The sequence below is a fragment of the Cetorhinus maximus genome, chromosome 3 (assembly GCF_964194155.1).
Source record: "Cetorhinus maximus chromosome 3, sCetMax3.hap1.1, whole genome shotgun sequence".
NCBI lineage: Eukaryota > Metazoa > Chordata > Chondrichthyes > Lamniformes > Cetorhinidae > Cetorhinus > Cetorhinus maximus.
In genome coordinates, this window is record NC_135881.1 from 41889114 (window position 1) to 41916008 (window position 26895).

Here is a 26895-nt window from a genome sequence, read left to right on the forward strand (position 1 = left end):
GTAGCCCATGCTACTGTCCTATTAGTTGCTACAGATCATGTGATCTTCCTGAACAAGTTTTATTCTTAAAGGTACATTACACACTAAATAAAACCACAATTACTACAGTTGCCAATCCCTTTAGACGAAATACTGCGGATGCTAGAAATCTGAAACAAAAACAAAAATAGCCGGAAAAACTCAGTAGGTCTGACAGCATCTGTGGAGAGGAAGACAGTTAATGTTTCGAGTCCGAATGACTCTTTATCAGAACTGAAGAGAAATAGAAATGAGGTGAAATATAAGCTGTTTAAGCGGGGTGGGACAGGTAGAGCTGGATAGATGGCCAGTGATAGGTGGAGGCAAAGAAGAGATTGCCAAATATGTCATAGACAAAACGACAAAGGGGTGTTGACGGTTTTGATATTAGCTAAAGGTCCTTTTGTTTGAGTTTGCCTGAGTTTTTCCAGCTATTTTTGTTTTTGTGCCTGAAATAACCTGTCCTAACTAGCCTATTCCTTCTATCAACAATATTTTTCATAACTAATAAATATTCAAATGAAAAAAACACAACTTTAATGCTCCTATGATTTTTCTTCTGAGATATTCACACCAGTTCACAGATAATGTTCCGTTTTGGAGTACTCATGACAGTCCTAAACGTGCGGCACCATAAGAGAAATTGTGGGTGGCAAGAGCTGTATAGAATTCACAACCGAGTTAAACATGTAGGGGTGTGATGAAAGGTCACCTCGACTTGAAACGTGAGCTCTCTTTCTCTCTCTATAGATAAAAGCAAAATACTGCAGATGCTGGAAATTTGACAACAAAAACAGAAAATGCTGGAAAAACTCAGCAGGTCTAACAGCATCTGTAGCGAGAAAAAACAAAGTTAACGTTTATTTCCACTGCTCTGAAGAAGAGTCGCACGGGCTGGAAACGTTAACTAGGCTCGGTCTCCCCACAGATACAGTTAGACCGGCTGAGTTTTCCCTGCGTTTTCCTTCTCTCTCTCTCCCTCTCTAGGCGCTGCCTGACCCGCCGAGCATTTTGCTTTTTTTTTGCTTTTACATTAATATGTCACACCAGGCACGTGGAGTTACGTTCATTTTTAAAACTTTCATCGGGATAAGTTGCATTCTTAAAACCCTGCCTGCAGCATGAAGCGTTAAGTTGTTGTCGCTCCGTTGGCGAGTTGGCTTGCCGCTGGCTGGCTGGCTGGCGGCGGCGGGAGGGGGGAGAGTGCAGTCAGGGAGCCTCCGATGCTCAGTCAGCAGAGGCTCTTTTGATGTGTTGTTGTTGCCGCCTGGGCCAGGAGCCGCCCTGCTCCTTTCCCATTGGAGTTCATGGACGGAGCGAAAGAAGATGGCGGCGCCCAGCTAGAGCCGATCATGGCGGATGCCTCAAGGTGCAAGCACAGAAAACAGGCGAATCCGAGGAGAAAGCACGGTGAGCCGGACTGTATTTTAACCCCCCATCCCTGGTGAGGAGGGGCGGGCCGAACCTTTCTGGAGCTTGGCCGAGTTGGAGTTTTGTGCTTCCTGTTTAATTTTATTTCTCTCTCTCTCTCTCTCTCTTTGACCTGGCTGAGGATGTGGGGGGTTTTTTTTTCTCTCTCTTCCCCCCCCAAAAAGAAAAGAGCAGTTTGGCCGGGCCTGGCTTCCTTCGCCTCTCTGCAGCCATTCGCTGACCCTTTTTATTTTTGTCAAAGCGCTTGCTGCTGAGCGGAGAATTTATTGGGTTATATTTACCTCGGTTATCTATATATATATATATATAAATATATATTTAAAAAAAGGCCACGATCTGGGCCTTCGTGTGGCCCTGTTCAGCGGGAGGCGGGGGATGGCGTTCGGCTGACTGCTGTACGTTGGCGGGCGGGCGGGCGGACTGGCCGTGTCTGCTTTGCTCAGAGCAGCGGCACAAGCTGGAGTTTCGACCTCTCACCGTCTCTTAAACATTTTATTCCACTGCCAGGCCAGCGTGGGCGGGTGACGTGCACCTGCAGTTCTAAGGCAGCGTCTTGAGTCCTGTTGAGGTTGTTTTTCAGGGTTTGCAGCTCTCAGCGCGGAGGCTTGACGCTCTTATGCAGGCAGCTGGCGTGTTTTTGTTACTTCATCTTCCCCCCCCAAAACTAGTATTAGATTTATTTTGCCTAGGTTCATATTGCCCATTGGCGATGGGGTAAGGTAAATGACGCTGCTGAGTGCTGCAAGTCGCCAGCTTTAATACCCGGGGGAAATTCATGTCGGTGTGCCACGCGTCGGGCCCATTTTATACCCAGAAAAAAGGGAACGACCTTATTTTTTTTTATATATATTCACTCACGGGATGTGGGCGTCGCTCGTTGGGCCGGCATTTATTCTACCTCATCTCTTTTATATAAAAATATAAATGATTCCATACTTTTTACTTCATTCTGAAAATGTTTAAAACCTTGATTCCTCACCTTTTGGGTACGTAGTGTCAAAATATTATTTGCCTCTGTCCTAAACCTTTCCAAATGGTGCCTACATGTTTTTCAGTCACCTTCTTTTCATTTGCAGCATTAGAAATGGTGAATGCTGTTGCCAACGATGAAATTTTAATTTTTCAAGAAGTGTCAAGCTTCTTCGGTGCAGATAGTTATATTTAATTGCGGGTCAGGACATTCCATTTATACTTCATGGATAATAACACTTTTACCACAATCACAGTTTTAGTTTTCTAATTACATATTGTAAATTATTTATTTGACATAAACAAAAAAATGGAATCTGAAGACTGAAATATTGCACACATCATCAAACCCCTTTGTCACCTGTCTGTGCGCTTTGATCTTTGGAATATCTAATTTGATAACGTTTTCATGTTTGTATATTCCGATAAGTATTGATATCTAAGGGAAACTACTTATCACTAATGTTGGTGTGATTTAGGTTTACAGTTTAATTTCTTACCTGACTTTGTATGTTCACATAGTAGTTGGCTATCCACTGACAAATTACAGCAACCTTTTAAGGTCGATCATTATTGCACTAAAATTTACTTATTTTCTATTGACCCAGGTAGTCCTTGTGTTTGCTTTAGCTATTGATTTACTGACATACTAGGCTAAAACTATTACGGTTCTCAAAGATGCCCGTGATTTATGTATTGTGTAAATGGAACTTATACTGAGGGGATACATCTTGAGACCAGTTTGTGGAAAAAATATCTTGAGTGGTAGCAGAGTCAAGCTTGCTTGTGCATTTCCTTTAAAGTTAGCTCATATCAGAAGAGGCAGTTACTTCTGAGCAGGTCAAATACAGTTGCAATGTAGCTAAGGGAAACAGTAGAAATAAAATAGATCAACTTTAAGGTAAATAACTGCAGGAGAGTTCCCATTTCTTCCATGTTCTTAGATTATTGAACATATCGTCTGTTTGCTATTTCTGTTGTGCTCCCACTAATTTTAGAGAGATGTCTGAAACGTGTTGTGGAATCATAGTAAATTAACTGGTTTTCATTAGCTGCAATAAGTATTTTTTTTAATTAAAACTCAAATTATGGGGTCTGCGAAGTGGGATGGGTTGAGTTTTGAACGACTGAGGCTAATGAGACGGAAATCTCTCTGCTATGTAAGGGTCCTATATGAAATTAACCTGGGCTGTCTTGATCCATTGAATACACAAAGCTGTTGCTATTTTCCACAAATTGGCAATCTAATGGAGGCCACAGGATAGCTTTTATGAAAAATAGGGGAAACTGTTACATTGGTGCAGTAGGGATGCTTTTTTGATGTTGGGGCTGAGGCCTGTGTTTGGTGCAGAGTAGAGGAAGTTTTCCTGTGCTTCCAACTATGCTGTACCTGATGCCTGGATGCCTAAAATGAAAAAAATTCCATTCCTTAGTGATAATATCATTCACTTTGGGCTTTTAACTTTTAAAAAAGGATCAACAACTAAAACTAAATACAATTACTTATACAACAAATTATTTTGCAACTAAAACCACACACTATTGTATTGTTACACCTGATGCATTTATGTTCTAAGTCAGGAAGAACTGTAGTGTTAGAACTTAGTGCTTGTGGAATTCAAATAAGCCTGTGAAAATTTAATATCTGGCACAGGGTGCTGCAGTGCTAATTAGTTGTACCAATCGAGTAGAGATTTCTTTTCCAGCAATGGCTACATCCCGAGAATGAATTTTTAAAAAAATTGAGTGATTGTGTGTGTGTTTGTGCAGCAGTTCGCCGCAAGGGAAATTCCTAAATTCATCTAGGTTATTGAAGTCAGTTGATGAGTAGAGGCTAGACATGTCCCTGGAGGGAAAGAAAATTTCTGGGCCAGTTACCCTGGGATGTCATTAATACCTCTGAATGAGGAATGGTGTGCATCATGAAAAAGCCTGAAATTGAAGAGAATTCAATATCTGAGTTAAGAGGTAATTAAAAACCACAGATGCAACAGTTGAGTTAGAATTTTGTTTTTGAGTGTGGATAAATGACCTAAACTGCACAACAGGAACTGTTTTCCTAACTTAGTCCTTGTATAATTTTAGCTTTCATTTCAAACACTCTACTGATGTAATTAATGGAAATAAAGTGAAACTCAACTCCCACAGATTCTTAATTTCGGATTTGTGCAAATCACTGACACTGGAGTAACAGTAGTATTAATACTCTGCTGTTACTCTGAACAGTGTACTACAGTGACATGGTGTAGTCTTTAAGTTTGCAGCTCTATGTGCTATAATTTTGACCTGTGTTTTGGATTGACTTTAACTAGCTTTACTGCAATTTACATCTTTGGGATCATTCATGGAAGCAGAAGAAGACTGTATTTGTCTGAAATCTAGATATGCTTTTCTTTCAAAACACCACATACTAAACACCACATACTATCAGTCTGCTCATGGACATTGAATTCGATGTCCACCTGGTTGGGTCCTGGAGGCCATTAATGTGACAAGTGGCCACTGAGGATGAGTTGTTATGTAAACTCCCTGCTGCTCCCAACACTAGTTTGATCTCTTGTCTTGCTTTTTTTTTCTCTTATATGATGGTTTTGCAGCTTTGGTTTTTAAGAAACAGATCACAAAAGGCCCGCATGCACCACTGGCAGAAAGAACGAAGCTGGCAGATATAGGCAATAAGGAAGGGGAATATGTATGGCTTTTTAAAGATTTTGTAGTGCCCTGGTTCACACAACGTTAACAACTTCATGTAGAGGGAGGTAGTGGAAAATCCTTTTTCTGTGACTCTCGATCTGCAATGAAATGATGTTTGACTGCATTCTGTTTTGGAGTTTAAAATCATAAGCCAAGTATAAAAGGCACAATGGAGTGCAATGATTCCACCATGCTCTGCATTTAAGTGAGCTCAGGGCCATAGTTCCCTATGTTGTGAATTTCTATTTGAACCATTGTATTAGTTGGAGATTAGTTGCCTCCCTTAAGGGAAGGAAGAAAGTAAGAGAGAACCCACCCTCCACCATCCCCGCTATGTTATACAAATTGTGAATACACATCGAAAACTTTGGATATATAGCTGCATGGGATGGCACTATGCTAATTCTTGTCATTTTCCAACCTGCACTTTTGCCAGGAGAGATGTGAAAGAAAATGGTGAGTATTGTCCATGCCATGGTTATATATGTTGGTTTGTGATTGTTGTACACTGTGTTATAATCTCAGCTGTACAACTGAGTATAGTTGAAGCGTCTCCATGTTTAGGGTGAGGGTGGTATTAAATGAAGGATTGTTCTCCGTGTCGGCTATTCAACTATGGGAAAGCACCTGTACATTTACTCTTTCAGCAGGAGTCAGTGGATAACAAAGAATGGACAACCCTGCCAGATACTCTGCTGCCCCTTGGGTAAATGAACACTGAGCAGAGACTGAGACTAGGACCTTCCTGATCTGTGGGGGATTGGTACCACAGTTACTTGAGAAGTTCCAGGGTTTTATAACAACAACAACTTGTATTTCTGTGGCACATTTAACATAATAAAACATCCCAAGGCAATTCACAGGAACATTATAAGGCAGAAGCCACAGAAGACGATAATAGGGCATACAGCCAAAAACTTGATCAAGGAAATAGATTTTAAAGGGCATCTTAAAGGAGGAAGGAGGGTTAGTGAAGTGAATGGTTTATGGAGAGAATTTGACAGCTTAGTCCCTGAGAAGCTGAAGACATAACCATCAGTGGTGAAGCAACTAAAATTGAGGAAGCTCAAGAGGTCAGAGTTAGAGGAGTACAGGCATTTCGGAGGCTTCTGGGGCTGGAAATTACAAAGAATGCGAAGAAAGTGGCATTTGAAGGAATTGAAAAGAAGGATGAGAATTTTAAAATCAAGGTGTTGCTTGACTGGGCACCTGTGGAGGTCAGTGAACGCAGGGGTAATGAATGAACAGGACTTGTTGTGAATTAGCACACAGGCAGCAGAGTTCTGGATGACATAAGGTTTATGGAGGTTAGAATGTGGGAGGCTAGCTAGGAGTGTGTTGTAATGGACAAGTCTTGATGTAGCAAAAGCATGGATGAGGTTTCAGCAGCAAATGAGCTGAGGTAGGGAGTGGAGTCGGTGATGTTAGGGTGGTGGAACTAGGCAATCTTAGTGATGGCACAGATATGTGGCTGGAACCTAAGCTCAGGATCAAATATGGCATGGAGGTTGTGAACAGTCTGGTTTAACCTCATAGTTTCTAGGGAGAGGAATGGAGTTGGCGGCTAGGCAGCAGAGTTTGTAACGCGGGCTGAAGACGATGGCAATTTAGCAACTGTGGAGGTGTCAAGAGAGGTGATGGGGAGGAAGGGCTGGATGTCGTCAGCATACATGTGAAAACTAATGCTGTAAGATTTAATTTCATTCATTGGCACAATATTTCACAGTAAGAGATGATTATCTGATCAGATGGTTGCTGGGAGTCTGTGGATCTGTAAAATTTGCAGACCTTCACACACTGTAAAGTACTGGAGACATTTGGGATATCCATATAAATGGAATCAATTCAAACATCCTAAGTTCTATCTATCACAAGGGTCAGTTCACTTACTGTACTCCCTTATAATGCAGTTTATTTTCTTCTGTTCTGTGAAATGTCTGTTATATTGATTAGTGGTAAACACAGTGTGAGAAAATAATCCTGACCATCAGCAGACCTGTCTATTTGGAAAGGCCTGCAATTGAAAAATGTTATCTGACTGCAGTTCTCTTGTCAGGTGAGGCATTCAGACTTGTTTGTCTCTGTGTGTATAAAATTACTGATACGACAGTGAATTCAACTCTCCTGTATTATATCATGTTGAAATTGGAACTGCTGCATATTGCAAGGAATGTATGCTAGTTTCAGCTTCTCATCCCAAGGAGCAGCTATTTTGAAACCTCTATTTTTTAGCTATGAAACACGTGCACTTCAACCAAGTATCAGTAAAATACCACATCATGTTCTGTGAAATAAACTGCCACTCCTCTTGAAATTGAATATAATTTAAAACTACAGCTGTAGAAAACATCACTTGAAACAGTAAAATTTGCATTGGCATAGAATAAAGATGGGAAGAGAAGAAATATGTAGAATATTTCTGATGAAAGTTCATTGACCTGAAAGATTAACTCTTTTGCTCTCTCTATGGATGCTGCCAGACCTGAATATTTGCAGAATTTTCTTGTTTTTATTGGATATGGAGAATATTGTCTGCATTCTCATTTCAATTTTAAACATGGTGCTTTTCTCCTTTAAAAAAAACGGAGTTTTTAAATCAAAAAGTTGAACAAAATGCCTTGGGGAAAGGAAAGTTAAGTTGTCCACAAAAATTGAAAATCTGCTGTTTCTCTGCTTTACAATGTGAGCTTTGAGTGTCATGAAAATATACACCAGGTCCTAGGAATTTTGCTAAACCAGAATGGCAGATGATGGGTACTGCTGAAAACAACGTGAGTGTTTACCTCCGTGATATGGTGTTATGTTCAGTAAGTAAGTAACTTGTCTAGAAATGTATGAAAACTAATTAACACGTCTGCTTGCCTCAGTTGGTGGCACTTTTACCTCTGGCTCAAGTGATTGTGGTTTCAGCCCCATTCAGAGTCCTCATCTCAGCTGACACCCAACGTACTTCATTGCTGGAGGTGCTGTGCTTTGATGTGGCTCCTGGTGGAGGTTAATGATCCCATGGCTTAATTTTAAGAGCAGTGAATGTCTGGTCAGCATCCTTCCCTCAATCAGTCTCACCAAATTCACTCAAACTCAAGGCTATATTTTGTTTGATCGATAGTAGCTATTGTAAATATTCAAAAAGGGAAGGAGGGAATCTTTTCAATCAAAAGGAGATATTGTTAGTGATATAGAAGGGCTATACATATCTATGATTCAGTTTCTTATGAAGACAATTAAGTACACAACAGAAATACATAAATACATATTTTAACTTTTTTGCTAAAAACCCATATCTTGGTATTTTCATTGAGGGTTGTACTTAAAGGTGCTAATTTGGATTTTTATTAGACAGGATGATCAAGAATATATATTAACCTGAGACATTGTCTATCAGTGTTACAGTGAGCGTTGAGGAATTATTCATTTTTCATTTGAAAAGAATAGGGAGTCAACTTAAGTCAGCAAGCAACTACATTAAGGTGTACATTTTTATATACACATAGTTGAAACATGAGCTTTTACTACATCAGATTACCTTAATTCAATTAAGCAATTGAATTAATTTTTAAAATTCATTCAAGGGATGTGGGCTTCGCTCTGTGGGCCAGCTTTTATTGACCATCCCTAGTTGCCCTTGAGAAGGTGGTGGTGAGCTGCCTTCTTGAACCGCTGCAGTCCATGTGGTGTAGGTATACCCACAGTGCTGTTAGGAAGGAAGTTCCAAGATTTTGACTCAGCGACAGTGAAGGAATGGTGTTTGGATTTCTTGCGAATTGCATTTCTTTAAACAAACCATATATAAATGCATGATAACTCATTTCACCCTTTACCCTGTTTTTAACTGTGAATTCTCCTAACTTGATAATCTTGGCAGACCTACATATTTTCATACTTTTTGTAGAATTTTTTCCTAAAGTTACTATTATGTTAAGATAGCAGATGGTTAGTTTTGTAGAAGTAATGCATTAATCTAAATGGACTAAACCAAATGCAAGAAGCATTAAGTAAACTTTGAAATAAATTTATGATCCAGCTAACACTTAATGCTTCTTTCCCATCAACTTGCAAGATAAAAGACTACAGTTGCAAAGTACTCTATTCCATGGAGTATAACATTGCATGGACTATCTTCTTTTGTTGATCAGATCAAAAAGACTGCGGCTTGAAATGAATGAGAAGCTGGGAGTTTGGTGACTGAGGGAATCTTAAGGGCCAATCCCCTTCTGGAAAATCTAGAGTCGGAATCATTTAGCAACTGAAATTTACTGTGCAAGTCAAGTAAGCTTCTTCCAGTCTTGGGCAGGGATAAACAAACTCTTACTGGAGAGCGGCTGTAATTAGTTAATTAGCTAATTAGTCTAATCTGTTACTGCAATAGAGCTGACTCTTGGTTTCAGATAGCATGAATACAGGGGTTTGAGTGCTACTTGCAAATGGAATACGGCTTGAATTGAGTGAGAAGCTAGGAGTTTGGTGAGTGAAGGAGTTGGGGGATGGAGGTGCTCAATTTTTGCACGTTTTTCACCCTCCAGTATTTGGTTCTTGCGTTGGGTAGTGGAAGAAGCTGATTGGTGAGTAACTTGTAAGGTACTCTATTTAGAATAAGTAGTTTATAAAGTTAAAGTATGGCAGGGCAGCTTGGCCAAGTGAAATGTGCCTCCTGTGGTATGTGGGAAGTCATGGATGAACGATGTGTCTTAGACAAACACATCTGTGGGAAGTGTTACTGGCTGCGGAAGCTTGAGCTCTGGGTTTTGGAACTCGAGCAGTGGCTGGAGTCACTGTGGTGCAACCGCCAGACAGCGAACTCTGTGGATAGCACGTTTAGGGAGGTGGTCACAACGCAGGTTATGAACATGCAGGGAGAGAGGGAATGGGTGACTGCCATGCAACCTAAGAGAGCTAGTGGAGGAGTGCCGTGAGTCTATCTCGCTTGTTAACCGATTTTCCATTTTGGATGCTGTTGAGGACACTGGCTCCTCAGAAGAGTGCAGCAAGACCCAGATCTGTGGCACCATGGGGGACTCAGCTGCACAGGAGGGGTGAAAGAAGAGTGGAAGGGCAACAATGATGGAGGATTTGTTTGTTAGGGGAACAGGCTGGCGTTTCTACGTCCGTAGACGAGACTCCAGGATGTTAAGATAAAAGCAAAAAACTGCGCATGCTGGAAATCCAAAACAAAACCAAAAACAAATTCTCCAGGATGTTATGTTGGCTCCTTGGTGCCAAGATCAAGGATGTCACAGACCGGCTGCAGGACATTCTTCTGTTTTGGGTGTACAGCCAGAGGCTGTGGTCTACATTGGTAACAATGACATAGATAGGAATAGGGATGAAGTCCTGAAAGCAGATTTTAGGGACTTAGCAAAGAAATTAAAAAGCAGGACCTTAAAATCAGTAATCTTCGGATTATTCCCAGTTCCACATTCTAGTGAGCATAGGAATAGTGCAATTAGAGATGGGCAATAAATGATGGCCTAGCCAACAATGTCCACATCCCGTGAAGAAATAAAAAAAAAGGTGGATTGCGTGATTGAACACATGACTGGAGAATTGGTGCAGGAGGGAGGCCATCAGATTTCTGAGACATTGGGATTGGTTCTGGGGAAGGTGGGACCTCTGCAAGATGGACGGGTTGCACCTGAGCAGGACCAGGACTCAAATCTTCTCAGGGAGATTTGCTAGTGCTGTGGTGGAGGTTTTAAACTCAATTGGCAGGGGGATGAGAAACTGAGAGGAAGCTGAAGTTGGAGGGAAGCAAAACTGGTAACAGGAAGCAGAAAAGTAGTGAGCAAAATTAGTTGGCAGACGAACCAATGGCAAGCATCAAATAGGATCAGAATGCGGAATAATGTTTAAAAAGACAAAGTTAAGGGCACTCTATATGAATGCACGCAGCATTCGCAACAAGGTAGGTGATTTGAAGGTGCAAAAAGAGGTCAGTGGGTACAGTTTAATTGCCATGACGGAGATGTGTTATATGGGTGACCAGTACTGGGAACTGAATATTCAGGAATATTCGTCATTTATGAAGGATAGGAGGTGGGGTAACACTGTTCATAAGGCACAAGATCAGGAGCTAAGAAACAGCAAGGGACAACAAACATTGGTGCAAATTGTTTATAGGCCACCAGGCTGTAGTGGTAATGTTGGGCATGGTATAAATCAGGAAATTAGAACTGCATGTAACATGGGTAATACAGTAATAATGGGAAGACTTCAATTTACATATAGGCTGGGTAACTCTAATTAACACTATTGCTATGGAGGATGAATTCCTGGAGTGTGGATCTCTGAAGCAGTATGTTGAGGGACTAACTAGAGATCAGGTTATTTTAGATTTTGTATTATGTAATGAGAAAGGGCTAATTAATAACCTTGCTGTAAAGGAGCCATTAGGAAATAGTGACCATAATATGACAGAGTTTTACATTAAGTTTGAAGTGATATAGTTCATTCTAAAACTAGGGTCCTAAATCTGAACAAAGGAGTTATAACAGCATGAGAGGCAAGCTGGCTATGGTGGATTGGAAAAATAAATTAAAAGATTTGACTAGAATGCAACCAGGACTTCAAACATTAGATTCTGAGGAAAAATGACATAAACTAAGGTTTTGTTCCCTGGAATAAAGAAGGTTTAGGGATGACTTGATTCAGGATGACTTGATTCAGGTTTTTAGAATTTTGAAAGGAATTGATAGGGTATATTGGGAGAAACTGTTGGGGTAGTAAACAACAAGGAAACATTCTGTTCAGATCAGAGCCAGGCATTCAGGTAAGTATTTAGGAAACACTTTTTTGTGCAAAGGGTAGTATAAGTGTGGAACACTCTCACAAATAGCAGTAGAGGTGAGCTTAACTAATTTTAAATTTGAGATTGATGTATTTTTGCTCATCTTGGGTATAAAATGATATGGAGCTAAGGCAGGTGAATGGTGTTAAGATCAGCCGTAATCTTGCTAAATGGTAAAAAGGCTTGAGGAACTGAATGGCCTACTCCTGTTTCCATGTTACTTGCCTTTTGTCAAGGATTTCACTCTCTTAATTTAAACTAGAGTCTCTGTAATGTTGCATCCTTATCAACCTTGAACTTGAGCTGAGTTTATGATCCCACGTTGTGTGGAAGCACCTACATCACAATGACCTCCTACTTCCCCTTGGGAGGCCTCCAACCTTGCCCCAACGCCTTGCTGTTCAAATTTTCTTTTGTACCATTTTTGCTTCCAGACTTGCTTATTTCATAGATCTCTTGGCCGGCCTCCAAACTTCATTAACTTAGGCTCATCCAAGACTCTTTTGCCCATATCTTATCCCACACAGTATTCTGCTCACCCTCACTCTTGTCCATGCTGACCTACATTGGTTCTTGGTTCCCCTAGCACCTTCAATTTAAATTTATTATCTTTGTATTTAAATTACCGAAGCACCTCACCTTTTCAGACTTCTTTGGCATTCAACACAGAACCTGCCATTCCTCCGTCTCTGGCTTCAGTGCATTTGCCATGCCCTCTTTGCTACACCATTGTCGGCCTTCAGCCTTCTATGCTCTGGAATTCTTTCCCTAAATCCTACACCTCTTCACCACCTTATCTTCTTTAGGATCCTCCCTCCATAAAATCCATTTGGACAAAGCTTTTGTCACACCTCTGAATATATCCAATGGCTTGACATTCATTTTTGTCTGATTATGCCTCTGAAATGCTGTGGGTTGTTTTTCTACATTACATCAATGGAAGTTGCTGTTCTAATTTGATAACCTGATTGACATCAGGAGTATAAACATTTATGATCTTTGTCCAATTTAAAGACGTCAACTTGAAAATCGCACCTTGTGTTGAGGAAAAGGGCAGACTTGTTCTTCTTCGGGGGAAGGCGATGGCGTAGTGGTATTGTCGCTAGACTAATAATCCAGAGACCCAGGATAATGCTCTGGGGACCCGGGTTTGAATCCTGCCATGGCAGGTGGTGCAATTTGAATTCAATAAAACTCTGGAATTAAAAGTCTAATGATGATCATGAAACCATTGTAAAAATCCATCTGGTTCACTAATGTCCTTTCGGGAAGGAAATCTGTCGTCTTTACCTGGTCTGGCCTACATGTGACTCCAGATCCACAGCAATGTGGTTAACTCTTAACTGCCCTCTGAACAAGGGCAATTAGGGATGGGAAATACATGCTGGCCTAGCCAGTGATGCCCACATCCCATGAATGAAAAAAACACATTTTTTGCATCTCTTTTCCCAGCAGCACTCCTGTACTTGCCAGAGTCATCAAGACAGTTGCTGTCAGCTATTTGCTGATCTCATCTCATGTTCACACTTTCCAATGGGGCAGTTGCTGGATAGCGATCAATCAAGAGCAGAAGCTTGAGCACTGAGGCCATTTGTAGCATCACGAATACTGCACACTGCAACTAATCAGAATAGATGTGATTTGAAGCTGGCCAATTTGGTGTGTGTGACCTAGTGCTAGATCAAGTGGTATCTTCACCAACTGTACCATCATAGGGATTCTAGCTTCTTGTTTTACAATAGGAACATCTGTCCCACTCACTCACCGCCTCGGTGCTCAGTTCTATCCAGGCGCGTTTCTTGCATAAAGCAAGCCCAAATTTTAAGGGCTTGTATGTGTTTAAGCATTTGAAATGTTTAACTGGGCTATCAAACCCCTTTACATTTTATGAATGCTAATAGTCACCTTGATGATTTACGTTCCATCTTGTGAACATCTGTCTAAATTTGCACTCTGCATCTTAAATCATGCCTTGTTTTGCAAGACCAGATCAGATTCAGCTGTGTATGAATACACCTGCTAATCATAAAAGGAGATACTCCCTGGTTAAATGGTAGAACTATCAGGGTTCAAAGCAGATCTAATTTACAGCATAGATTTCCATCTGCAGACTCCACCAGTCTTGACCTTCCCTGTGCTTTCCTTCCCTCATCTTAGAAAATTGAAAATTTCCTTTAAAACAAATTGATACTCAATAAAAAATGCTTACTGAATTTTTTTTCCCACTCCTTGTGCAAATACAAATACTATATTTTATATTCGTTACATTTAGGATCCAACATCATTGTTTTAAAACCATATTCTCATTTTTATATTTCCTTCCTGTGGATATCTTAAGTTCCTCTTTGTATAATGTGTTTCATGGTTGAAAGACTTGAACAGTGAGGGAGGAAAAATATTCTCTTCCTGGCACTCTACTCTAGTTGTATGAGATTTATGCACATCTGTCACAAAACGGTCACAGGCTTCAGCTTGTTGAACCTGGATTGTGCCTTAAGTGACCTAGATTGTGCCTAAGGTGGAATGAACAGAAAGTTTAATCTCCCATCATTGTCCTCTGAACTGAGACCATTGACACATCGCGATTGAATTTGTTGCATGGTCCCGCTTAACGTTGAGCATTTTGAGAATAAAAACATATTTACAATGGAACAGATCTTGCGATGTGACTGTTAAATCAGTTAGTTAAAACCATTTCAATTTAATTAAACAAGGCCACTTTGCCCTCTTGATTCAAGTAGAAAAACTCAGGATGATATTCAACAGGGACTTTGTCCACTGCCATTGTGGCATCAAGGACCCTTAGCAAAACTGGAGATAATGGGAATCAGGGGGAAAACTCTCCACTGGTTGGAGTCAGACCTAATACAAAGGAAGATGGTTGTGGTTGTTGGAAGTCAGTCATCCCTGCTCCAGGGCATAACCGCAGTAGTTCCTCAGGCTAGTGTCCTTGGCCCAACCATATTCAGCTGCTTCATCAATGACCTTCCTTCCATCATAAGGTCAGAAATGGGGATGTTCGCTGATGATTGCACGATGTTCACCATTCGTGACTCCTCAGATACTGACATATTCAAATGCAGCAAGACCTGGACAATATCCAGGCTTGGGCTGATAAGCGGCCAGTAACATTCATGCCACGCAAGTGTTAGGCAGTGACCATTTCCAACAAGAGAGAATCCAACCATCACCCTTTGATGTTCAATGGCATTACCATCACTGAATCCCCCACTATCAACATCCTGGGGGTTACCATTGACCAGAAACTGAACTGGACTAGCCATATAAATACTGTGACTAACAGAGCAGGTCAGAGGCTAGGAATCGAGTTATGAGTAACCCACCTCCTGACTCCCCAAAGCCTGTCCACCATCTACAAGGCACAAGTCAGGAGTGTGATGGAATATTCCGCACTTGCCATGATTAATGCAGCTCCCACAACACTCAAGAAGCTTGACACCATCCAGGACAGAGCAGCCCGCTTGATTGGCACCACATCCACAAACATTCACTCCCTCCACCATCGACGCACAGTAGCAGCAGTGTGTACCACCTACAAGATGCACTGCAGGAATTCACCAAGACTGCTTCGACAACACCTTCCAAATCCACGACCACTACCATCTAGAAGGACAAGGGCAGCAGATAGATGGGACCACCATCTGGAAATTCCCCTCCTAATCACTCACCATCCTGACTTGGAAATGTATCGCCGTTCCTTCACTATCGTTGGGTCAAAATCCTGGAACTCCCTTCCCAACAGCACATGGACTGCAGCGGTTCAAGAAGGCAGCTCACCACCACCTTCTGAAGGGCAACTAGGATGGGCAATAAATGCTGGCCCAGCCAGTGAAACCCACATCCCATAAATGAATTTTAAAAAAAAAACAAATTTGATTTCTGAATGAGAAGAAGTTTGATCCTAAAGTTTACCAAATCCTGGTGTCTTAAATTTATTTTGCCGCTGTTTGTCATCTCTATATAAATATACGAAGCATTAATCTAAGCTTGTTAGGCTAACCTTATTTCCGTGGTCTTTGAGGATGATGGAGCCATTGCACGAGTTCAGCCAATTAAGGAGTGATTCCTCAGGAAGGTGACTGTATTGCTGCTCTCCATTGTCTCTGAGAAGCCCAAACACTTGTTGCTGTGTGATTTGATCTCAAGGCTATCCTGTTTGCTTTCCATGGTAAAAGGTCTGGTCAGAGAAAAGATTTGTTTAATGAAAGCAATCTCATTGCCCTTGTGCTTTAAACTTGGGAACTTTTTTTTGTTTATACTTGTATTTTAGCTTTCAGGATTATCTTGGACCATCTTAAGTTTGTTAGTGTTGAGTCTGATATTTTTCAGCTTCTACATAAATGTGACCCAGTGATAGCAAATTTAAGCTGCTGTCTTGTGTGGATTGCTAAGGAGTCTGGTTTAGATTTTGTTGTTTGTTTTAATTTTTGCAATTGTTTCTGGAAAATCCTCACTTTTATTTCCCCTGAAATCAAAGTGCTAGGTTCTGCTTGTTACTTTCACTTCCACAGAACAGGACCGTTTCCAGGTTCCTGTCCTTCCTTTGACTAGAAGGTGGCCTTGGAACTTTCTCCTATTCCACCCCCCCCAGGATTTTGGGGACTTTCTTCTTTAGCTTAGGACTGGCTATCTGCCCTTTTCGGCTGCTTCTGCCTGGCAGCTGTCTTCAATACTGAAACTCAAAAGCTGCTATTTCTAGTTTCTTCTGTGTCTGTCTCTCTGGATCCCTGTTGCTAAGCAACAGCCCAGTTTTTCTACTCGTGTGTTTGCTTAACTTCTCTTACAGTCGTAAACTCTCATTAGAAATGCAGGAACTTTTTAAGGTGAAACTAAAACTCAATTTGACCTTTTCTTTACACACACATACAGAAATACAAACCAAACTTGAACATTAAAGCTAAACTCATTCCTAGCACCCACAAATACAAATATAGCTTACTTAAACTATCTCTATTTCCTAACGTAGTTCATTTTCTTATGGGGTTTATATGCCTTTCCAAGATGTAAATGCCAGGCCAGCTCCTGCTGTCTAATCTTGCCACACTGACCTTCATGATTGTCCAAATGCAGGCATTTATGATCATAGTTTGCCTAATAAGCAACATCATAAAGAGAATGAGTATATTCTCCAACAATTGCATTGATTCTGTCAGCAGTTTGAAAGAGATGAAGGGAGGATTTGATTTGTGGTATATATCTAAAATGGCTTTTGAATTTATTGTGAATAATTTGGCTGAAGAGTATAGAAGTATAAACAGGTTTGCCTGTATTAAGAGTTTATTCTCTAGATTTTGATAAACAAACTTTTTGCTGATTGGGGAGGCGATTGGAAAGATTTCGGGTTTCTCCAGTTTGTTTCGATTCTGATAATTGGCTAAAATGATTGTAAGTACATATAAAAACAGAAAATGCTGGAAGTACTCAGCAGGTCAGGCAACATCTGTGGAGAGAAATAGAGTTAACGTTTCAGGTGGATTGCCTTTCATCAGTAAATGCATATAATGTTTTTTAAGATGTAAAATAAACCACATATTCTTCAGTATAGGCATTCTCACAAGCCTGCCTTGCTGTTACAAGCTGAAAAAGCATAGTGCAATGTTGCTTGGAAATTTGATATGATGTTGAAACCTAAAAGCACGAAGATTCAAAATAGCTTTATGACATAAATTAACTTGCTCAATTATTTTGAGGCTTGTATGTTTTCCACTTAATCATCTGTTTATATTTAAATTGTATGTTGTTAATCCTGCTGTGCTTTGCATTTTTATATTGACATTTAATAGTACTTGTAATAGAGCAGCAAAATCTTACAAACTCATACAACAGCATATAGCAAGGATAGTACAATTCACTACAGTATAGCAACAGGCACTGGGGCTGTGTGAGACATTTTGCTTTCAGCCTCCAGTCTGCTCTCCTTTTTAAACGGTTTTATATCAGGAGAGTCACTAATTTCAGGGTTCGGAGGTAACGATGTCTGCTGAACTAAGTAAGTTTGTGCTGCGGACCATACACAATGGGAGTGAGCTGCATTCAAATGACTATTCTAATGTCAGTACTGCTGCCCTCCTACACGCAGGAAGCTTACTGTGCAGACTTTTACAAACCGCCTCCAAACACCTGTGTTTTGGCAAAGGTAACATTAAGTTTGTTTTTTTAAAAGCTGGCAGACAATTGACTATTAAAAGTGAATTCTGCCACCTCAATTTTGAGTGCTGTAATTCTGTTTTGAATTTGTAAAATTGGGATCCTTTGACTCTTAAGGTATCTGGTGCAAGTCCTTCTGGAATTGTCACTTTTGGTCGAGGAATCTGTTGTTGTCTTAATCCCACATGTTATATTGATTGTTCAACTATAGATGAACAGTGAATGTTAGTTTGACTGTCAAGTGCTTTCCTTCCCTTTCTCAACCTGCTAATTTCTTATGTCTCACATCTTGCATTTCATTTCCCTTTCATTCCATACAACACAAGTTTCAATATCCTGTTGGAGGACAGGAAAATCTGTTTGTGAGCCATTGGGAGAATAAATCTTCTCATCACCAACAAGAGCTCCACAACTTTAAAAAAAACAAGTTCCTTATCAAATTAGTTTACTTAGTCACATAGGATCACCCATACTGCAGTCTGAGATGTCTCCCAGAACAAACTAACTAGCTTTTTCCATATTCCATCTATGTGGGTGGGTGGATGAAAGGAGATGAAAGCTAGTTAGAATGTGAACACACTGAAGTCATTTGTCTTTCATTTAAAGGAGAAATCCAGTTGTCCATGATATTCAATGCACTAGATTTATTCCAGTGTAGGTGAATGTGATCAGGTGTATTTACTTGCGTAGACGTTAAACAATGACATGGATTGATTAGGCCATTTTCCTTAAGTTGTATGTAATTAAATTTATGCTGAACAAAACACAGCTGTTTTTACCATTTGGTTTACACAGTCAAACAGGCTTTTTTTTGCTTACACAGAGCAACTATTACTTGTTTTGGAAGAGGGATTACAGCCTTTTTCAAAGGTATGATGTTTTATGATTTGCTGTTGTTGACTGCAATACACATAGGAGACCAGAAGTATCAGCCATGTGAAGGTTTTTATAATTCTTTAAGATGTCTGGTGATAATCTGTGCAAATGGTTGTTTTTACTCCATTGAAAGAAAAGCTAAAATTGACTCAATGTAGAGAACTCCTAAAATTTCAGCATATTTGTCAGTAGCAAATATTGTGAATTTGCTTGCTTAACAATGTTTCTAACTCATTGATTGCTACCAGGTAGTGAGAGAACAGCAATTTTGAAGCTTTGTTTTTACTGTGTAATTAGATCAAATGATAAAAGTGAATCGTATTGAGCATGAGCCACCTGCCTGTAACAGACCCAGCACAAGAAACTGGTGTAGTATGGAGGAATAGCACCTGTTAGATTGGTGGCGGCTTCCACCCACCACCTTGTTCCACTTCTCGACAGGTTTGAGGCTCTCCACATAGTTATAATTTCCACTTTGTTCTATAGCCTTCTATAACTTATGAATCATTTGACTTCTGTGTGCAATCAATAAAATTTGACAGTTGACATATGGGGCAGATATTCCTATTTTGCAATTGAGCATAAATAATCATAGAGTCATTACTACTCGAAAGGCCATTTGCCTCCTTGAGCCTTTGCTGCTTCTCTCTTCCCCTGCTCTATTCCAGTAGCCCTGCAAGTTTGTTTCTTTCTAGTGCCCATCCGTTTTCCATTTGGAATAATTGGATAGTCCCTACTTCTACCACCGTCATTGAGAACAAATTCCTGGCCATTCCCACTTGCTGCGTTTTTTAAAAAAAAAAGCATCCCCCCCCCCCCCCCAAAACCCCTTGGCATCTCCCCCTGAAAACCTTAAATGTGTATCTCCTATTCCTTGTTCTAAAGTGTGTGTAGGGACATATATATGATAGAGTATTTAACAAGGATCTGGGATTTGGGCTTCGTAAATAGAGGTATTGAGTACGAAAGCAGTGAATAAATGCTGAACCTTTTATAAAGCGCTGGTTAATTTACAACTAGAGTGGTCCATCAAGTTCTCGTCACCACACTTTAGGGAAGACATGAGGGTGCAGAGGAGGATAGGCTCAAGGGATGAGGGGTTTTAGCTGAAAGGTTAGGTTGGAGAAGCTGGGATTATTCTCCTTGGAGCAACGAAGACTGAGGGGAGATTTGATAGATGTGTACAAGATCATAACAGGTTTAGATAAGGTAGACAAATAGCTTGATCCTTGGGTAACACCACTGTCTACTGCCCTCCACCCTGAAAAACAGCCTTTTACAATGCCTCGCTGTATTTTGTCTTTAAACCAATTTTTTGTCTAAGCTGACATTGACACTCCTATTTCATGAGCCTCAATTTTGTTAACCAGCCTTTTATCAAAGCACTCTGTCAAATGCTTTCTTAAAATCCATAGAGACATCATCCATTGCATTCCCTTCATCAACCTCCTGGGATTAGATTATGAGGAAAGGTTGAGCTTCGAAGAACAAGAGATGATCTTATTGAAACATAAGATTCTGAGGGACCTTGACCAGGTGGATGCTGAGAGGATGTTTCCCCTTGTGGGGGAGTCTAGAACTAGGGGACACGGTTAAAAATTAGGGGCCAACCATTTAAGAATATGAGAATTTTTTTTTCTGAATGTCGTTAGACTGTGGAATCTTCTTCCCCAGAGAGCAGTGGAGGCTGGGTCATTGAACTCATTCAAGGTTGAGTTAAATAGATTTTTGAACCAAAAGGGCGTCAAGGGTTCTAAGGGGCAGACAGGAAAGCGAAGTTGAACCCACAATCAGACCAGTCATGACCCTTTTGAATGGTGGAGCAGGCTTGAGGGCCTGAGTGGCCTACTCCTCCTAATTGTTGTATGTTCTTCTCTGTTACTTTCATCAAAAAATTCAATTGGCTTAACCAAGTGTGACCTGCCTTTTACAAAACTGTGCAGGCAACCCTTAATTAACTCCAACCTCGCCAAGTGCCTATTGTTTTCTTCCTCCCGATTTATTGTTTCTAAAACCTTTCCCACTATTGATGTTACTATAGTCACTAAGAATGTCGTTTCACTCTTTTTCTTGAATAAGACCACTCAGCAACCCTCTGGCACCACCCCCCCTTATCTCGGGAAGATTAAAAGATTATGACAAGCCTTTCTGTTATCTCTACTCCCATTTCCGTTAGCCACCTGGGATGCAAGCCATTCAGACCAGGTGACTTATCCACTCAGCATAGACAGGATGTACAGGAAAGACAGGATGTACAGGAAAGATTGACTATCAATTTTCACCCCATCCATTACCTCTATCACTTCCACCAACATCTTGTCAGCACCCTCTTCCTTTGCAAACACTGATATTAAGTACTCGCTAAGTATTGGAGTATGTAACAAAATCAATGTACTAATTGTGGGGGACTTAATCTTGATCTAGACTGGACCAATCCAATTGTCAAAGGTGGCCTGGAAGAGCAGTTTGTAGAATGCTTTCATGATAGTTTCCTGGAGCAATATTTTATGGAACCAACTAGGGATAAAGCTATTTTAGATCTAGCATTGTTCAATGAGGTATAGTTAATTAGTAATGTTATAGTAAAAGATCCACTGGGAAATAGTGATTATAATACAATTGAATTCCACATTAAGTTTGAAAATGACATACTCCAATCACAGATAAGAACCTTAAACTTAAAGCCAATTACATAGGTATGAGGGGGAGCTGATTGGTTGAATAGACTAAAATGTGTGGCGGTAAAGAAAAACAGTAGGAGGAAACATTTAAAGAAACAATTTAAAATGTTCAAAAAATGCATTCCATTTGAAAAATAAAAACTCTGAGATCCATCTGTGCCTTACTAAGGTGGTTCAGGATAATACATTAAAAGAGGCTTATAATGTTGTAAATAGCAGTAAGACTGAAGATTGGGAATGTTTTAGAAACCAGCAAAAGGCCACTAAAAAGTTGCTAAGAATAAAAAATAGAATGAGAGCAAACTTGCCAGGAATATAAAAAACAGATTGTAAGAGCTTTCACAAGTATTTCAGAAGGGGAGCAGCTCAAGTAAACTTTGGTCCCTTGGAGACAGTGACAGAAAAAATTATCAAGGGGAATGAAGAATTGGCAGAGACATCGACCAAATATTTTGTGTCTGTCTTCACAGTGGGATACAGAAGTTACATACCAGAAGTAGAGGGTAACCTAGGGGCTAATAAACTTGAGGAAATTAAGGTAATTAATATCAGCAGAGAAAACTCGATAGGCTAAAAGCCTTCCAATCCCCAGGACTTGAAGGGCCTACATCCTAGGGTTCCAAAAGAGAGAGATTGCTGCAGAGATACTGAGTGTGTTGGCTGTGATTTTCCAAAATTTCCTAGTTTCTGGAATGGTCCCAGCAGATTGGAAGTTAGCAAATATAACACTGCTATTCAAGAAAGGAGGGAAGAGAGAAAACTGGGAACTGCAGGCCAGTTAGCCTGACATATGTCATTGGGAAAGTGCTGGAATCCATTATTAAAGAGGTCTGAACAATGCATTTACAAAAGCATAGTATGATGAAAACAAGTCAACATGGTCTTACGAAAAGGAAATCCTGTTTGAAAAAGTTTAGTTTATGTTGAGAATTTAACTAGTAGGATAGATAAAGGGGAAAACAGTAGATGCAGTATACTTGGATTTAGAGTCCTAGAGGTCTACAGCACTGAAAAAGGCTCTTTGGCCCATCAAGCCTGCGCCAGTCAATCAAGTACCAAACTATTATCCCATTTTCCAGCACGAGGCCCATAGCCTTGTATGCCATGGCATTGCAAGTGCACATCCAAATATTTCTTAAATGTTTTGAGGGTTTCTGCCTCTGCCACCCTTTCAGGCAGTGAGGCAAATGACATTCAATAAGATGCCACCCAAAAGGTTAATACAGAAGCTGGGAGTTCATAGAGTTGGAGTGTGATATATTAGCATGGATAGAGGATTGGTTAACAGACAGGGAGCAATGTGTAGGGATAAATGAGGCATTTTCAAATTGGCAGGCTGTGACTAGTGGAGTGCTGCAAGGATCAGTGCTGGGGCCTCAGCTATTTACAATCTATATTACTGACTTAGATGACAAGGCAGAGAGTAATGTATCCTAGTTTGTTGACAATACAAAGCTCAGTGGCACTGAAAGCTGTGAGGAGGACACAAAGAAGCTGCAAAGAAATATAGACAGGTTAAGTGAGTGGGCAACAGGGTGGCAGATAGATTATAATGTTGGGTACTGTGAGGTTGTTAACTTTGGTTATAAGAATAGGAACACAATATTTTTTAAAAGGTGTGAAATTTGTAAATGTTGATGTTCAGAGAGACTTGGGAATACTTGTACAAGGAACACAAAAATTGGCATGCAGGTACAGCAAGCAATTAGGAAGGCAAATAGAATGTTAGCTTTTATTGCAAGGGATTGGAATACAAGGATAGGGAAGTCTTTCTACAATTGTATGGGGCTTTGGTGAGACCAAATCTGGAATACTGTGTGCAATTTTGGTCTCCATATTTAAGGAAGGATATCCTTGCATTGGAGGTAGTACAGTGAAGATTCACTATATTGGTCCCTGGGTGTGAGGGCTGTCCTATGATGAGAGGCTGACTAAATTGGATCTATATTCTCTGAAGTTGAGAATAATGAGACGATCTCATTGAAACATTAATGAAGGGGCTTGGCAGGATAGATACTGGAATGTTGTCTTCCCCTGGCTGGGGAACAAGGGGACATAGTTTCAAGGGGAGATGATGGCATAATGTCACTGGACTAGTAATCCGGAGGCTCAGGCTAATACTCTGGACACATGGGTTCAAATCCCACAATGGCAGCTGGTAGATTTTAAATTCCATTACTAACTCTAATATAAAGCAAGTCTCAGTAATGAGGACCATGAAGTTTCTAATGTCCAAACAAAGATTTTAAACACCATTTCTAATCAAGAATTTGCATAATGTGATTAAAAGACAATTCAAAGAGTAAATTTAAGCGCTACCTTAAGGGTTTTTCCTTGAGGCCAAAGCATGTCTTAAATAATGTGGCTTTTGACAAAGTATTTTTTGCAACAACAGTTATATAAAACTTCTAACAATATCAGTGCATTCTGAGCATGTGCCATCTACAGGATTCCCAGTAGTCAAAATGTGCTTTTGAAGGATGTATTCCCTTGTCCTCTGAGAAGTTGACTGCCTTTGCTTTTTTCCAAAAGATCTTGAAGAAACTGGGGATTGAATTTGCAAGTGATGAGTTCAGGTTACCTAACGCTGTGAAAAGGGCTGCAATAAGTTTGAAGAGGAAGCTAACTGGAGAGAGCAATAGTGGAGAGATGACATTTGATTGTTTGGATGAGATGAATGGCAATTTGGATTCCATTCTCTTCTCTTCACTTCCTCTTAAGACTGCTTCCCACAGTACCGCCAGATTCTCTCTTCCCATTGCTTTGAAATCCGTAATCCTACTCAACCCTAAAACGCCCCTGTCTCAATTTTCTATTGCACCACCAGTTCCTGGGATTCTACCTGCTGGTACTCACAAACCCCAACTTGATTATTATGACCCTCTTTTCGCAGAGTTACTGGAATACCAGGAATTTAGCTACTCCGTGGTTGATGTTCCTCCTCAAAATGCTGCTGGACCCTGAGGCTTTATCTTAAGACTCTCAAACCTCTCATCCCTTTCCCCTCCTCCCCCTAAATTCTCAGGGAGCCTGGATTGCAGCACTGATCCCAGTGTGGAAAGTCAGTCTCCTTACTAATCCGACTTGGCATAACACACCTGTATTTGAAAAAAGTACAACCCACAGTAAGCAAAGTCACCAAAGCTTGCTAGTTAATTAATCTTGGCAGAAAATTGGGCAGGTTCCATTGCATGCATGTGATTCTCCTTACTCAGCTTTCCTATATACGTTCCTTTCTGGTGATTATTTATGCACTTGGGCTTGAGAAAAATCTACCCTTATGTTAATATGTTAGTGAGTTTGAATTAATTGCAGTCTTGCCTTCTGCCATCAGAAAGTAGGCAATGAACAAAGATATGTGTTCGTTTTTGAAATGTAAATGTTAGTAATCGACAGATTAGGATTGACGGCGTGTATTTAAAAAAAACTCCTCAGAGATTTGACTGACCCAAAATCAGGATTTGGTCTTGCAATAAGATAAAGATTAAGACTGTTTTCTTTTTGGGCCTCATAGCTTCCAAGCTGTCTGTATAAAGCGCTAGATGGAAATTTGTGACAATTTGGCAAACAAGGCTGCATTTTAGTGAATCAACTAGGCATACATTTGTTTGAGCCTTGGAAATAAATTGTGAAGGCAGAATGTCATGATGGTATTCCAGACTGAAAGTCTAGAAATCTGTCTCTTTGGTTCATCAGTACCTGGAGCACAACTAAGTTCACACTGATGTTCATGAAACCAGGGAGTTCAACGTGTTTTTCATCTCTTCTAATTATGCATGATCTGAGGAAGGTGAAGTGGAGTGGTTAATTCTCACCCACATTGCTACTTACTAACACAGGCAGATATGATTTCAAATCCTCACCTGTTCTCCACAGTTGAAAGTATTCTGCCCATTGTCCTAGTAACATACCCTTGAATGGACTTTATTGTAATTTCATGTCTGGACTGAAAACTATTTTCACGAGTATTCGCATAGACCATTGCATGCGTTTTTTGAAAGGGTTCAATACAGCATCATCTTGCTTTTAATGTAGAACAACATCCCAAGGTATTTCAAGGAGACATATGCAAAACTAAGTACATGCTGAGCTAGAGCTATTAGGTGGAGTGACCAAAAGCTTTGTCTGAGATGGATCTAAGTATAGTCCTTAAAGAGGAGAAGGAGATGGAATGGCTAGGGCGGGGAATTCCATAACATAGGGCCTAGGCTGTAGAATGTATGGCTGTCAGTGATGGGACAAAGGGAGGGATGGAGAAAATGACTTAGAGCAATGAACAGTTTGGGGGCCAAGGGGAGGTGGTTGTGGGCTGGAGGAGGTTACAGAAATGGGGCACGATGGAACGTATAAGTGAGTTAAACACAAAAATAAGAATTTTAAATTGGAAGAGTTGGATTGGAAGCCAGTGTATGTCAGCAAATACAGGAGTAATGGGTGAATGGGGGTGAGGATAGGGTACGGAGAGCAGAGTTTTGGGTGAACTTCTTGTGGAGGATAGTAGATTAGCTAGCAGCATTGTAATAATAAAGTCTGGAGATTATTAAACAATGGATGAGAGTTTCAGCAGCAGGTGAACTGAGGTAGGAGCAGTAATGGGCAATGTTAGAGGTAGACATAAGCAGCCTTTGTTGGAGAAAATATGAAACTCAAAGCACAATTTGGGGCCAGATATGACATGGGGGTGTCAACAGACTAGTTCAGCTTTAGCTAGCTGGGGAGGAGGATGGAATTGTTGACAAGGGTAGGAGTTTGTGATGGTGGCCGAAGCAATGGCTTCTTTTTTCCCAGTGTTTTACTGGAGAAAATAAAATGGCACTCATCCAAGACGGGCAAGTAGTCTGATACTCCAGAGGCAGTGAAGGGGCTGAGACAGATGGTGGAGAAATGAAACTGTACATATGTAAAATAACCTCATGTTTGAAGGTGATGTAACTTTGGTTAGGGTAGCTTTGGTACTGTGACAGGGACAGAAACACAATTGGAGTAATTCAAACATGGAGTTGTTCAAAAGGCAGACACTGTTTCTGCTGCAGTCACCAGTAATCTAATCCACCCAACATGGAAATTGAACTTAATATTATCCAAGTTCATGTTGTATGACATTACTTCTGTCATAAAAAGGGTTGTTTCTGTCCATCATAAGGGCTGTGCTTCAGGCTACAATTGTTCATTTTCCATTTAAACAGAGGATTTAAGAAATAGGTTGTGCTTGGGCCCAATTCCACTTGCTTCTCTAAAACTACCATAGCCTGTAATTATGTAGTGTTCCTATTC

At 40.4% G+C, this 26895-nt stretch overlaps 1 protein-coding gene across 6 annotated transcripts in view; it reads left to right on the top strand.

The window, feature by feature from the left end:
• The first annotated feature begins 1149 nt into the window (after window positions 1–1149).
• The window catches only part of znf438 (zinc finger protein 438), a 217389-nt gene continuing 191643 nt past the window's right edge, over window positions 1150–26895 (top strand). For 4 of the 6 annotated variants that reach the window (XM_078537743.1, XM_078537767.1, XM_078537750.1 and 1 more), the window contains exon 1: window positions 1304–1428. Coding sequence is in view for 2 of the 6 variants with exons in the window: in XM_078537741.1 (XP_078393867.1) it covers window positions 1268–1428 (161 nt within the window). In the remaining 4 variants the exon portion in view is untranslated. Of the gene's footprint in view, window positions 1429–26895 lie in introns of all 6 variants that reach the window. The other 2 variants (XM_078537755.1, XM_078537741.1) reach the window with 2 other exon arrangements.